At 45.8% G+C, this 14,080-nt stretch overlaps 1 protein-coding gene across 1 annotated transcript in view; it reads right to left on the bottom strand.

The window, feature by feature from the left end:
* Window positions 1–13,208, bottom strand: part of LOC122548771 (SCO-spondin-like) — a 130,753-nt gene extending 117,545 nt beyond the window's left edge. The window contains exons 1-2 of the mRNA XM_087986793.1: window positions 13,132–13,208; window positions 1,737–1,898 (exon numbers count right to left, since the gene is read on the bottom strand). Of these exons, the coding sequence (XP_087842919.1) occupies window positions 1,737–1,746 (10 nt within the window). The 5' untranslated portion in view covers window positions 1,747–1,898; window positions 13,132–13,208. The remainder of the gene's footprint in view (window positions 1–1,736; window positions 1,899–13,131) is intronic.
* Between the last annotated feature and the right edge of the window lie 872 nt (window positions 13,209–14,080).

Genomic DNA, 14,080 nt, shown 5'->3' with positions numbered 1-14,080 from the left:
TCAAGACTGGGCATCCATAAGGTGCTGCTGGCTATCAAAACAGCAGAATTGTATTTCAGCACAATCTGTAAACTTGTGGCCTGGCATATCCCCCACTCAACTATTACCATCAAGCCAGGGAATCAAACCTGGTTCAATGAAGAATGCAGGAGGGAATGCCAGTAGCAGAACCAGACGTACCTGAAGATGAGGTGTCAACCTGGTGAAGCCACCAAAACAACAGATGCAGCAAGTTAGAGAGCTAAGTGATCCCACAATCTATAGATCACACCCAAGCTCTGCAGTCCTGCTGCATCCAGTTGTGAATGGTGGTGGACAATTAAAGAACTCATTGGAGGAGGGGGTTCAACAATATGCCCATCCTCAATGATAGAAGATCACAACGGAACAGTGATTAGATTAGATTACCTACAGTGAGGAAACAGGCCCTTCGGCCCAACAAGTCCACACTGATCCTCTGAAGAGTAACTCACCCAGACCCATTTCCGACTGACTAATGCACCTAACACTATGGATAATTTAGCATATCCAATTCACCTGATCTGCACATCTTTGGATTGTGGGAGGAAACCGGAGCACCCGAAGGAAAACCACGCAGAGAAAGATACTTTCTTGATTGCCAAGGGGATCAAAGGTTACGGGGAGAAAGTGGGCAAATGGGATTGAAAAACCTATCAGCAATGATTGAAAGACAGAGCAGACTCGATGGGCCAAAAGGCCTAATTTCTGCTCCTATGCCTTATGGTCTTATCAGTGTTGGCCAGCTAGAAATGTCCAAGTCAAATGAATAAGAAACAAAATTTAAATTTCCTTTCTCGTGCATCATTTGTTCAGTCAGAAGTGCTTTTTCTGCTCTATCCTCCTGTTTCTATCCTCACTCCGGATGACATCAGACATCATCTGGATAGAAAAGACCCTGATGTCCCACTTGTTTATTCTACCCACCACTCCCCCTCAGGATCTTACCCCCAACCTCTCAGAATCCTCCTCCTCCCCCTCATAAACATCCCACGCCCTCCATCAGGGTCTTATCTGATGATTAGATTAGATTATTTACAGTGTGGAAATAGGCCCTTCAGCCCAACAAGTCCACACTGACCCGCCGAAGAGCAACCCACCCAGATTCATTCACCTACATTTACCCCTTCACCTCACACTACGGACAATTTAGCATGGCCAATTCACCGAACCTGCACATTTTTGGATTGTGGGAGGAAACCCACACAGACACGGGGAGAATGTGCAAACTCCACACAGACAGTCGCCTGAGGTGGGATTTGAACCTGGGTCTCTGGCACTGTAAGGCAGCAGTGCTAACCACTGTGCCACCGTACCACCACTTACTGCGTCTCACCCCCTCGGTCTGATTTCCCACTCCAAGTTACCACTCAGGCTGTTCTGCATCTGCTAGTGACATCCTTGACCCTGACCCTGGTAGAGCAACAGTTCCTGATCCATCTGGTAAATCAGTTCTGCTCCGAACTGTTTCATGAACCTTAGTTCAAATGATGAAATCCCTCCTTTTTCCCTTTGTATTGTTCCTGAATTCCCAGGAGTATGAGGGTTCAGCCTCCTCCATGTGATAACTTGTGCAGATCCTAAGCCTCCTTACACAACAGACATAGTTGGACATGCAGTTTTATATTGAAGATAAAAAATTGTTACAAGATTGTCAGTAACCATGGTGTCATTATCATAATGGAAGTTAGTTTCATGTGTAATCTGCAATCACTTACCTGGACACATGGCAGTGTTACAACTTTCTGACTGGAATTTGGGGCCTTGACAGTTGGCAGTATCCTGGGGGTGGGTGAGGGTACGTTCTCTGATGCGAAAGCCTCCACTACAGGGCTCCCGGCAGGGACTCCACGCACCCCAGGAACCCCAAGAACAGTCACCTGTAAAACAGACAGTACCCATGTATTGCTTTGAGTCATTGACAGAGAGGTATCATTGTAAGAGAGACAGGTCTCAAAGGGACATGGAAAGGCAGAGGGACTGGGAAAAAGTGCTAAAATAATTTGTGGAACTTCACATGAAAAAGTCCAGGACCTGCCTTCTGAATCCTGGGCATCAAGGAACCTTAGTGACTCGAAGTTACCAAGTTCAAAATCACACAACACCAGGTTATAGTCCAATGGGTTTATTTAGATGTACAAGCTTTCGGAGTGCTGTTCCTTCGTCAGGATCACAGGACACAGAATTTATAGCAAAAGATCAAAGTGTCATACAACCGATGTGAAGTATTGAACAAACGTAGATTGCTGCTAAGTCTTTAATCACTTAGAATGGGGATGCAGGTTCCGATTGATTAATATGTAAATCCCAGAACTTCTTTCAAGTCAAATTACTGAAATAAGGTTTTATATAAAAAAGAAGTGACATCTTAACCCAGGCAATAGATCAAGGTGTGAAGTTAGAGTCTGTCTCCATTCCAACTTTGAGTCAGACTGGTTCTATTTCCAAAGTAGGAATTTATCAAATGTCACATGGACTGACTGCCTACAGATTGTGTGCCTTTTGAACAAAATAGAATGTATCTACAAATACAGATTTGCAAATGCAAATTCACAGATTCTAACCTTACACCTTTAATGCATTGGCTGAGCTGAGATGTCACTCTTTTTGATAAAACCTTAAGTTATCTTGGGTATGTGACTTGAAGGAAGTTCTGGGATTTACATATTAATGAATTGAAACCTGCGTACCATTCTAAGTGATTAAAGTGATCTAGGTTTGTTCAATATATCGCATCAGTTGTGCAAAACTTCGATCTTTTGGCATAAATTTGTGTCCTATGATCCTGCCCCATGAGTTACCTTATGAAGGAGCAGCATTCCAAAAGCTTGTATTTCCAAATGGACCGATTGGACTATAACCTAGTGTTGTGTAAATTTTAACATTGTCCACCCCAGTCCAACACCGGCACATCCACATAATACAAATTACCAGACTGTTTTCAATAGGATGTTGGAGTGAAGACATCAATCACAAAAATATTTTTAACTCAGAGAGAAATGATAGAAAAGCTCATGGAACATGCAAATAGGAACCAGGAGAAGGAGTAGGCCATTCAGCCCCTCACGCCTGCTCTGCCAGACAATAGGATCTTGGTTGATCTGATTGTAACCACAAATCCACAAATCCTGATAACCGTCCTCCTCCTTGCTTAATAAAAATCCATCTATCTCTACTGTAGAAATATTCAAAAATTCTGCTTCCTGCACCTTTCAGAAAGAGAGCTCCAAAGACACTCAATTCTTTGAGAGGAAAACAAATCACCTCATATGTGTTTTAAATGAGCCCCCCCTGATTTTCTAATAGTGACCCCTAGTATTAGATTCTCCCACATAGGAAACATGCTGTCCTGTCAAGACTCTTCAGGTTTTATATGTTTCAATCTAGTGTTGTTCTCCTAAACTCGGTCATTCCAGGGGTTAGCCTGGTCAATGTAATGTAAGTTTCACTGAGCTAGTAATAGAAAAGCCAGCTCAATGTTCTGGGATTCATTGGTTCATATCGCATTGTGCAAGGTAGTGAAATTTGAATTCAATAAAAACATTCTGGAATTAAAAGTCAGTTTTAATGGTGACCATATAACCATTGCAGATAGTTATAAAAATCCAGTTGGTTCACTAATGTGCCTTAATGAAGAAAATCTGCCATCCTTACTTGGTCTGGCCTACATGTGACTCTTATCCCACCTCTGAAATGACCTTAGTATGATACTCCATTCCAGGGCAATTAGGGATGGGCAATAAATTCTGGCCCAGTCAGTGACATCCACATCCGATAAATGATTTAAAAACTAGCCATTTCTGAACTATTTGCAGTACATTTCCACCCTTCCTCAATCAAGTAGGTAAAACTGACCAGAAATCGGCCAAATGTCATTTCTGTTGAATATCCTGGAGAATTTACCTCTGATTATCCAGGTACCACATCCCTCCAGCACCCCTGTCAGGTGTGTCCAAAAATGTCAAAGCACTCACCATTGTTGTCATGTCCCAGGACCCCAGGTGGCAGTGCCATCTTTGATCCCCAGCTGTGCACCCAGGAAACTGTGGCAATGCCAAGGCACTCCATACCAACTCTCCTCAGGTAACAGAGGTGGTATGGCCGAGACTTCATTGCACAGTCTCACACCTGTCACTGTTTAAGCACTAGGACACACAGCTTACCCACATCCATCTGTCTATGTTACTGCTGCTCTTCCTCCAATGTAGCTCAGAATCTTCCCATTGCTCAGCGAGATGGGCCGGGGGGTGGGGGCATTCACACCAAACAGTTTTAAACATTTACATTCATTCAGCAACAGCAGAAATAAACAATGAACAAACAGATGCTGAATTCACTACAAGAGTATACAGGAAAGCCACACACACAGACCAAGTCCTAAACTATGAAAGTAACCACCCCAACACACACAAACGAAGCTGCATCAGGACACTATTCAAAAGTGCCACAACACACTGCAGTACACCAGAACTGCAAAAAGAAGAAGAGGAACACCTATACAAGGTATTCGCCAAAAATGGATACCCGCGCAACTTCATCAGCAGATGCCTAAGAGAAAGACCACGGAACGAAGACATACCACAACCAAAAGGACTAGCCACACTACCATACATCAGGAGCATATCGGAACTGACTGCCAGACTACTGAGACCCCTAGGACTCATAACGGCACACAAACCAACAGCCACGCTCAGACAACAACTCACCAGAACGAAGGACCCGATACCCAACATGAGCAAGACGAATGTAGTGTACAAAATACCATGCAAGGACTGCACTAAACACTATATAGGACAAACAGGAAGACAGCTAACAATCCGCATACATGAACATCAACTAGCCACGAAACGACACGACCAGCTATCCTTAGTAGCCACACATGCAGACAACAAGCAACATGAATTCGACTGGGACAACGCTACTTTCATAGGGCAAGCCAGACAGAGAACAGCCAGGGAATTCCTAGAGGCATGGCATTCATCCACAAACTCCATCAACAAACACATCGACCTGGACCCAATATACCAACCACTACAGCGGACAGCTGAAACTGACAACCGGAAGTGGCAGGGACAGACCACTATAAACACCGGAGGAAACATCAAAGAAGCGCTTCGCAGGAGGCTCCCAAGCACTGATGATGTCGCCTAGCCAGGGGACGAAACGTTTGCAACAAAAACTTCCAGCTCGGCGAACAGAACCACAACAACGAGCACCCGAGCTACAAATCTTCGCACAAACTTTGAAATTTACAGTCAATGATTGATGACAGCTTCCAGTTCATATCTACTGAAGCTGACTGGAAATGAAGACTTGTCTGGCTTGTTGCTGCTATGCTTTGTGTCTTCCAACTGCTCAATGTCCTCATCTTCCTCCTTGGAGGACAGTGCTGCCCTCCTAACTCTTCACCTCCACCACATCTGCTCTCTCCCTGGTGAAGTTGTGCAGAGCACAGCACATCTTCCTTGGATTGCCTTCCTTGGCAGACTGATGTGAATTTCAGAACCTCTTTATGTTGATAAGTGGGGGGGGGGGATTGGATATATTAGATTGGATGCTAGGCAACAAGCCAGGCCAGGTGTCAGATCTCTCAGTGGGAGAGCATTTCGGTAACAGTGACCACAACTGCCTCACCTTTACCATAGCCATGGAGAGGGATAGGAACAGACAGAATGGAAAGGTATTTAATTGGGGGAGGTGAAATTGTACTACTATTAGACAGGAGCTGGGGAGTATAAATTGGGGACAATTGTTCTACGGGAAAGGCACAACAGAAATCTGGAAGCTGTTTAATGAGCACTTGTTGTGAGGATTGAATAATTTTGTCCCACTGAGACAGGCAAGGAATGGTAAAGTGGAGGAGCCTTGGATGACAAGAGGAAGAAGGAAGCTTACTTAAGGTTGAGGAAACAAGGATCTGGCACAGCTTTAGAGGATCATTGGGTTGTTAGGAAAGAACTCAAAAATGGACTGAGGAGAGCTAGAGGGGGCACGAGAAAGCCTTGGTGGGATGGATTAGGAAAAACTCAAAGGCGTCCTACATGTATGTGAGGAATAAGAGAATGATCAGAGAGAGGGTAGGGCCGATCAGGGATAGTGGAGGGAACTTGTGCCTGGAGTATGAAGAGGTAGGGGAGGCCCTAAATGAGTTTTTTGCTTCAGTATTCACAAGAGAGAGGGACCTTGTTGATAGTGAGAGCACTGTGGACCAGGTTCATAGACTTGAACAGGTTTGATATTAAAGAAGTGGATGTGCTGGAAATTCTGCGTAGCATCAAGATAGCCAAGTCCCCAGGGCCGGACCAGATATATCCAAGATTACTACTGGAAGCAAGGAATGAGATTGCTGTGCCTCTGGTGATGATCTTTGCAACCTCACTCTTCACAGCAGTAGCACCGGATGATTGGAGGGAGGTAAATGTTGTTCCTCTGTTCAAGAAAGGGAATAGGGAAATCCCTGGGAATTACAGACCAGCCAGTCTTACATCTGTGGTAAGCAAGGTACTGGAAAGGATTCTGAGAGTTGGATTTATGACTGTTTGGAAAAACATAGTTTAATTAAAGGTAGTCATCATGACTTTGTGAGTGTCAAGTCATGCCTCACAAGCCTTATTGAGTTCTTTGAGGATGTGAGAAAAGTTGTTGAAGGTCAAGCAGGTGATGTGGTGTATACGGATTTCAGTAAAGCATTTGATAAGGTTCCCCATGATAGGCTCATTCAGAAGGTTAGGAGGCATGGGATACAGGGAAATTTGGCTGTCTGGTTACAGAATTGGCTGGCTAAAAGAAGACAACGAGTTGTACTGGATGGAAAGTATTCTGCCTGGAGGTCGGTGACCAGTAGTGTCCCGTAGGGATCTGTTCTGGGACCTCTGTTCTTTGTGAGTTTTCTGAATTACTTGGATGAAGAAGTGGAAGGGTGGGTTAGTCAGTTTGCCAATGACACAAAGGTCGATGGTGTTGTAGATAGTCGAAAACTGTTGCAGGCTACAACAAGGATGCACAGCTGGGCTGAGAAGTGGCAGATGGAGTTCAACCTGGATAAATTGAAAGTGATTCATTTTGGAAGGTCGAATTTGAATGCTGAATACAGGGATAAAAACAGGATTCTTGGCAGTGTGGAATAACAGCAGGATCTTGGGGTCCACATACATAGATCCCTCAAACATGCCACCCAAGTTGATAGGTATGGTGTTTTGGCTTTCATTAACAGGGGACTGAGTTTAAGAGGCACGAGGATTTGTTGCAGCTCCATAAAACCTAGATTAGACCACACTTGGAATATTGTGTCCAGTTCTGGTTGCCTCATTATAGGAAAGATTAGATGCTTTAGATGGGGTGCAGATGAGATTTACTAGGATACTGCCTGGATTGGAGGGCTTGTCTTATGAAAAGAGGTTGAGTGAGCTTGGGCTTTTCACACTGGAGAGAAGGAAGAGAGGTGACTTTATAGAGGTGTACGAGGTAATGAGAGGCGTACATAGAGTCGATTGCCAGAGACATTTCCCCAGGACAGAAATAGCTGTCATGAGGGGTCATCATTTTATGGTGATTGGAGGAAGGTATGGGGAGATGTCAGAGGTAAGTTCTTTATGCAGAGAGTGGTGGGTGTGTGGATTGCCCTGCCAGTGATGGGAGTAAAGTCAGGGACATTAGGGATACTTAGGCAATGCTGACAAGCACATGGATGGCCATAAATTGAGGGGTTGATCTTAGATTAAGGTAAATACTCCATACAACATTGTGGGTCAATGGGCCTGCACTGTGCTGTACTGTTCTGTGCTGTTTGTCAGGAGGCCTGGCTCCACCATGGCCCCGGGGTGAAACAGGCTGCATTGTATCTCTTATGCCCGAAACGTCGATTCTCCTGTTCCTTGGATGCTGCCTGACCTGCTGCGCTTTTCCAGCCACACATTTTCAGCTCTGCATTGTATCTCAGTCTCACTTGGGGGATGTGTAAGAGATTCATCAGTCATGGTCACAAACATTAGCCCTCATCTCCCAGTAACCAAAAAAAAGGAAGAACCACTTCTGAAAAAGAGTCAGTGGACCCAAAACGCTAACTCTGCTTTCTCTCCACAGATGCTGCTAGACTTAATGAATTTCTGCAGCAAGTTCTGACTTTGTTTCTCTCAGTAACCATCCTTATAAGGCAACTGATCCATGAAATTAAGCAGGAATGTGGGAGTTCTCAAGGATATAGATATCATGGCAGCTCTTAAGAATCCAATTTGAGAATGCCCTGACTATTGGCAAGGTAAAAACAATGACTGCAGATGCTGGAAACCAGATTCTGGATCAGTGGTGCTGGAAGAGCACAGCAATTCAGGCAGCATCCGAGGACAGGCAAAATCGACGTTTCGGGCAAAAGCCCTTCATCAGGAATAAAGGCAGAGAGCCTGAAGCGTGGAGAGATAAGCTAGAGGAGAGTGGGGGTGGGGAGAGAGTGGCATAGAGTACAATAGGTCAGTGGGGAAGGAGATGAAGGTGATAGGTCAGGGAGGAGAGGGTGGAGTGGATAGGTGGAAAAGGAGCTGGGCAGGTCGGACAAGTCCGGACAGGTCAGGGGATCGAGTTTCTGGAGGTTAGAAGCTAGGATGAGGTGGGGGAAGGGGAAATGAGGAAACTGTTAAAATCCACATTGATGCCCTGGGGTTGAAGTGTTCCGAGGCGGAAGATGAGGCGTTCTTCCTCCAGGCGTCTGGTGGTGAGGGAGCGGTGGTGGAGGAGGCCCAGCACCTCCATATCCTCGGCAGAGTGGGAGGGGGAGTTGAAATGTTGAGCCACTGGGCGATGTGGTTGATTGGTGCGGGTGTCTCGGAGATGTTCCCTAAAGCGCTCTGCTAGGAGGCGTCCAGTCTCCCCAATGTAGAGGAGACCGCATCGGGAGCAACGGATACAATAGATGATATTAGTGGATGTGCAGGTAAAACTTTGATGGATGTGGAAAGCTCCTTTGGGGCCTTGGATGGAGGTGAGGGAGGAGGTGTGGGCGCAGGTTTTACAGTTCCTGCGGTGGCAGGGGAAAGTGCCAGGATGGGAGGGTGGGTCGTAGGGGGGCGTGGACCTGACCAGGTAGTCACGGAGGGAACGGTCTTTGCGGAAGGCGGAGAGGGGTGGGGAGGGAAATATATCCCTGGTGGTGGGGCCACCTCCAAACAGACCCCACCACCAGGGATATATTTCCCTCCCCACCCCTCTCCGCCTTCCGCAAAGACCGTTCCCTCCGTGACTACCTGGTCAGGTCCACGCCCCCCTACGACCCACCCTCCCATCCTGGCACTTTCCCCTGCCACCGCAGGAACTGTAAAACCTGCGCCCACACCTCCTCCCTCACCTCCATCCAAGGCCCCAAAGGAGCTTTCCACATCCATCAAAGTTTTACCTGCACATCCACTAATATCATCTATTGTATCCGTTGCTCCCGATGCGGTCTCCTCTACATTGGGGAGACTGGACGCCTCCTAGCAGAGCGCTTTAGGGAACATCTCCGAGACACCCGCACCAATCAACCACATCGCCCAGTGGCTCAACATTTCAACTCCCCCTCCCACTCTGCCGAGGATATGGAGGTGCTGGGCCTCCTCCACCACCGCTCCCTCACCACCAGACGCCTGGAGGAAGAACGCCTCATCTTCCGCCTCGGAACACTTCAACCCCAGGGCATCAATGTGGATTTTAACAGTTTCCTCATTTCCCCTTCCCCCACCTCATCCTAGCTTCTAACCTCCAGAAACTCGATCCCCTGACCTGTCCGGACTTGTCCGACCTGCCCAGCTCCTTTTCCACCTATCCACTCCACCCTCTCCTCCCTGACCTATCACCTTCATCTCCTTCCCCACTGACCTATTGTACTCTATGCCACTCTCTCCCCACCCCCACTCTCCTCTAGCTTATCTCTCCACGCTTCAGGCTCTCTGCCTTTATTCCTGATGAAGGGCTTTTGCCCGAAACGTCGATTTTGCCTGACTATTGGCAGCCAGATTGACCATGACTCACTCCACGGCCTGAAATCAGACAGAACCCCTGATCCTGACCTCCTCATGTGGACAACTGACTGTGAGCAGATGCCGTTGTTGACTGTCTGCACTGGGGCCTTCCTGACCAATTGCAGCCCCTCCCAGAGCTGACCAAGGGCCATCCCTTCACACTTGAAACATGGTTATTTGGAGAAGAGAAGTATGCACAGTGTGTCTGACTCAGTTGCTGCCACAGCTGTAGGTGTGAGATTGATGTCGTATACTGCTGTGAAGTAACACGCTCACCCTCTTGACTCGTTTCGTGCTTGCGCTGAGCAAAATTGTGAAACAGTATTCCAAGTGTCCGAGCCCGGCTGAGGAAGCACACAGCCAAAAGGCCAGGCAAGGAAGCAGTGAGCATCAAATTTGGCACAAAATGAGTCAGTGTGAAGACAGTGAGCGAGCAGCTTGGAACTAAAATTGTATTCTATTTTGGATGTAGGTTTGCTGGCTGAGCTGAAAGGTTCATTTCCAGACATTTCATTACCTTACTAGGTAACATCTTCAGTGGACTTTATGCAAAGCAATGCTGAAACTTCCTGCTTTCTATTTATATGTTTGGGTTTCTTTGGGTTGGTGATGTCATTTCCTTTGGTAATGTTATTTCCTGTGGTGAAGTCACTTCCTGTTCCTTTTCTCGGGGGTGGTAGATGGGGTCTAACTCATGTTTCTAGGAATTCTCGTGCATGTCTTTGTTTGGCTTGTCCCAATCGAAGTGGTGTCCTTCCTCATCCATATGTGAGGATACTAGTGAGAGAGGGTCATGTCTTTTTGTGGCTAGTTGGTGTTCATGTATCCTGGTAGCTAGTTTTCTGTCTGTTTGTCCAATGTAGTGTTTGTTACAGTCCTTGCACTGTATTTTGTAAATGATGTTAGTTTTGCTCATTGTCTTTATAGGGTCTTTCAAGTCCCACTTTGACTGGGACAATACATCCATCCCAGGACAAACCAAACAAAGAAATGCACGAGAATTCCTAGTAAGGTAATGAAATGTCTGGAAATGAACCTTTCAGCTTAGTGAGCAAACCTACATCCAAAACCTCAACCTGAGCTACAAATCTTCTCAAAACTCGATTATATTCTATTGTCACGTGTACTTAGATACAGGAGTACAGGTGTGCAGTGAAAAATGTACAATGTTGTCATTCCCAGCACCAACTTAGGTTCAAAGATACACAGGAACAAACTCTTAGGTACAAAGTAAGAAAATAAAGAAATAAACTTAAAAGTTCAACAGCCTATTTTAAGCTTAGCTTGCACTCCTGATCTCCTCTGCTTTGGCTCGTTCCCTGGGAGACCTCGGGCTGCCTGCTCTCGCTGCTGCTATAGATATCAGGGGACCTCCCTCACTGCTGCATTGGGCTCACTCTCCAACTGGCAAATCCCACTCTGGGCCCCTAACTACTGCCACGCACCAAACTCAATGAAGCTGAGATGCTGTCACCACTGCTACCTCAACGACTGAGCTCTCCCCAGAAAATAAGGAAGGAGAAGAAAATACAAACTAAAAAACTTTTTAAAAAAGAGAGAAAAGAAGAAGAAGACAACAAATGAATGGAATGGTCAAACTTCCTGTGCTGTCGCTGCAGCCTGTTCAGCCCATGAGCTGGGTCCCTGTGCCTGCAGCAACATTGCAATGAGAATTTGTCAATGAGCTCCAAAGTGCAGTGTTGAAGCATAGAATTCCACAGACAGTAGATGGGAGGTGTGCCCAAGTGATGATACAGTGTAGCATTTCTACATTGGATGCCACTGTTTCTGGGCGTGGAGTGTGAGCAGTTGCCATGTTGCAATGTGCCCTGAGATGTTGGTGACAGGAGTCACCCGGTACAGCTAGGAATTTCATGTTAGGAATTCTCAACATTGAATTTTTATTTGCAGGTGATGGACTGGGTGACTGTGTATGAATGAGGCAAGTTTACTAGTAATGAGGATGCTAATGTGCAATAATCTATTCCAAAAAGCCTCTTGCTGCTCACGAGTGAGAATCTCTCCAAAACATCCAATACTGATTTGTAAATCAGGACTTCTTGGTCTCAGTGTGGAGAAGGTCCTCACTTGACATTGATCCGATTTTCCAAATTTTTTGCCATGGCCACATTCAGGGACTGGGAACATTGAAGTCACGGTGACCAGCACTGTGCACAGTAGTCTAAATGTGATCTCACCAGTACCCTGCATATATCTTGTATTCAAATCTGCCTGGTTACAAATGATAACATTCCTTTAGCTCTCCTGATTACTTGTTGTACCTGCACACTAACCTTTTGCAATTAATGTGCAAGGATATCCAGATTACCTTGAATCTTATTTGTTTGTAGAATGAGTGCACTGCTGGGTGGGCCAACAATTATTGCCCAGCCCTTATTGCTCTGGAGACAGTTAAAAGTCAACCACACTGCTGTGGGGCTGGAGTCACGTGGAGGCTAGCTCAGGTAAGGATGGCAATTTCCTTCCCTGAAGGATATCAGTAAACCTGCAGGGTCGTAATGACAATTGGCAATGACCATTACACCAGCTTTTAACTCCAGAATGTTTTTATTAAACTCACGTTTCACCATTTGCCCAGGTTGGATATGAACTCTCATTGCCCAGCATGTTAGTGTGAGGTTCAGGGTTTCTCACCCAGTGACGTTTCCACTCCAGAACTCGTACCAATATTTCCTCCCTAAGTTTTCTTCATTTCTCCAACTGCTGTCAGACAAATGTGTTCATTACAGAGAGGGCGGTAACATCAAGACAAAGCCAACTTCCCCACATCTAAATAATCTGTATAATTTCCCCCACCATATATTGGTGAGAAGGCTGTTTGGATAATCCAGCCCTTGCCTACCTCAATCTATTATATGAGTGAATATCTGAATTACTCTACAGTGTCCCCAGCCCAGGCTAACAGGACCTGTTCCCCCAATATCAAGCTGATGCACAATGTGTACACAGATTCAGTTTCAATAAAATTGTGAATGAACTCCATTGTTAAATAGCAAAGTTTTGCATGAAGACTCACCATTTCTATAATTAAAAAAAATCAGTTCATTTGAAACATGCATTAAAAAAATCAATTGTATAGAATTGAGACAAATAGAGTTTTTACCGTCACATATTGTGAGATTTGTACATTCACGGTCCTCCACCAAGGTTCCATTGCAGAGATCTGCAGAGACAGGCTGACCTGATCCCAGCGCTACGCAAACACGGTAACGAACTTCCTTCAGTAAATACCGAGCGGTCTCAGGGAGTGCACTGAGGTGCTGGCTGTCGACCTGCTGACCTCGGAGTAGATGCAGGGACACCATATTCAGGAACGATCGGGGCAGACAGGAAACACAGCCGGTCCAGGCTGACCACTGAGTGAGCGTAACAGCCTCTAAATGAACATAGAGTAACATCAGACATATCTACACAGCCTCATTCACTGACCATTCTCTCAGCGACACCACAGTCTCACTCACTGACCACTCCCTCAGTAACAGAACAGTCTCGCTCACTGACCACTCCTTCAGTGATAAAACAGTCTCACTCACTAACCACATGGTTTTGTGCAGGGGGAGACTGTGCCTTATCAACTTCATAGAGTTCTTTGAGGAAGTGACCAAGTTGATAGATGAAGGAAGGGTTGTAGATGTCATATACATGGAAGTAGTTAGGCATTTGATAAGGTTCCCCGTAATAAACTAATGGGAAAGTGAAGTGGTGTGCAGGGTGTTCTAGCTAGGTGCATAAAGAACTGGTTGAGTAACAGGAGACAGACAGTAGTAGTTGAAGGGAGTTTCTTGAAATGGAGAAAAGTGCCCAATGGTGTTCCACAGGGATCAGTGCAGGGGCCACTGTTGTTTGTAATATACATAAACGATCTAGAAGAGGGCATTGTTGGTCTGATCAGTAAGTTTGCAGATGGCATGAAGATTGGTGGAATACCAGAAAGCATTGAGGACTGTCAAAGAATACAGGAGAACATAGACTGGAGAGTTGGGCGGAGAAGTGGCAGATGGAGTTCAATCTGGGCAAATGTGGAGGTGATGCATTTTGGGATGTCTAATTGT

The sequence above is a fragment of the Chiloscyllium plagiosum genome, unplaced genomic scaffold, assembly GCF_037043375.1.
Source record: "Chiloscyllium plagiosum isolate Xiang-an unplaced genomic scaffold, Cpla_swu_hap1 HiC_scaffold_4, whole genome shotgun sequence".
NCBI lineage: Eukaryota > Metazoa > Chordata > Chondrichthyes > Orectolobiformes > Hemiscylliidae > Chiloscyllium > Chiloscyllium plagiosum.
The sequence above is the reverse complement of the archived record's forward strand: the minus strand, read 5'-3'. Positions and strand labels throughout refer to the sequence as shown.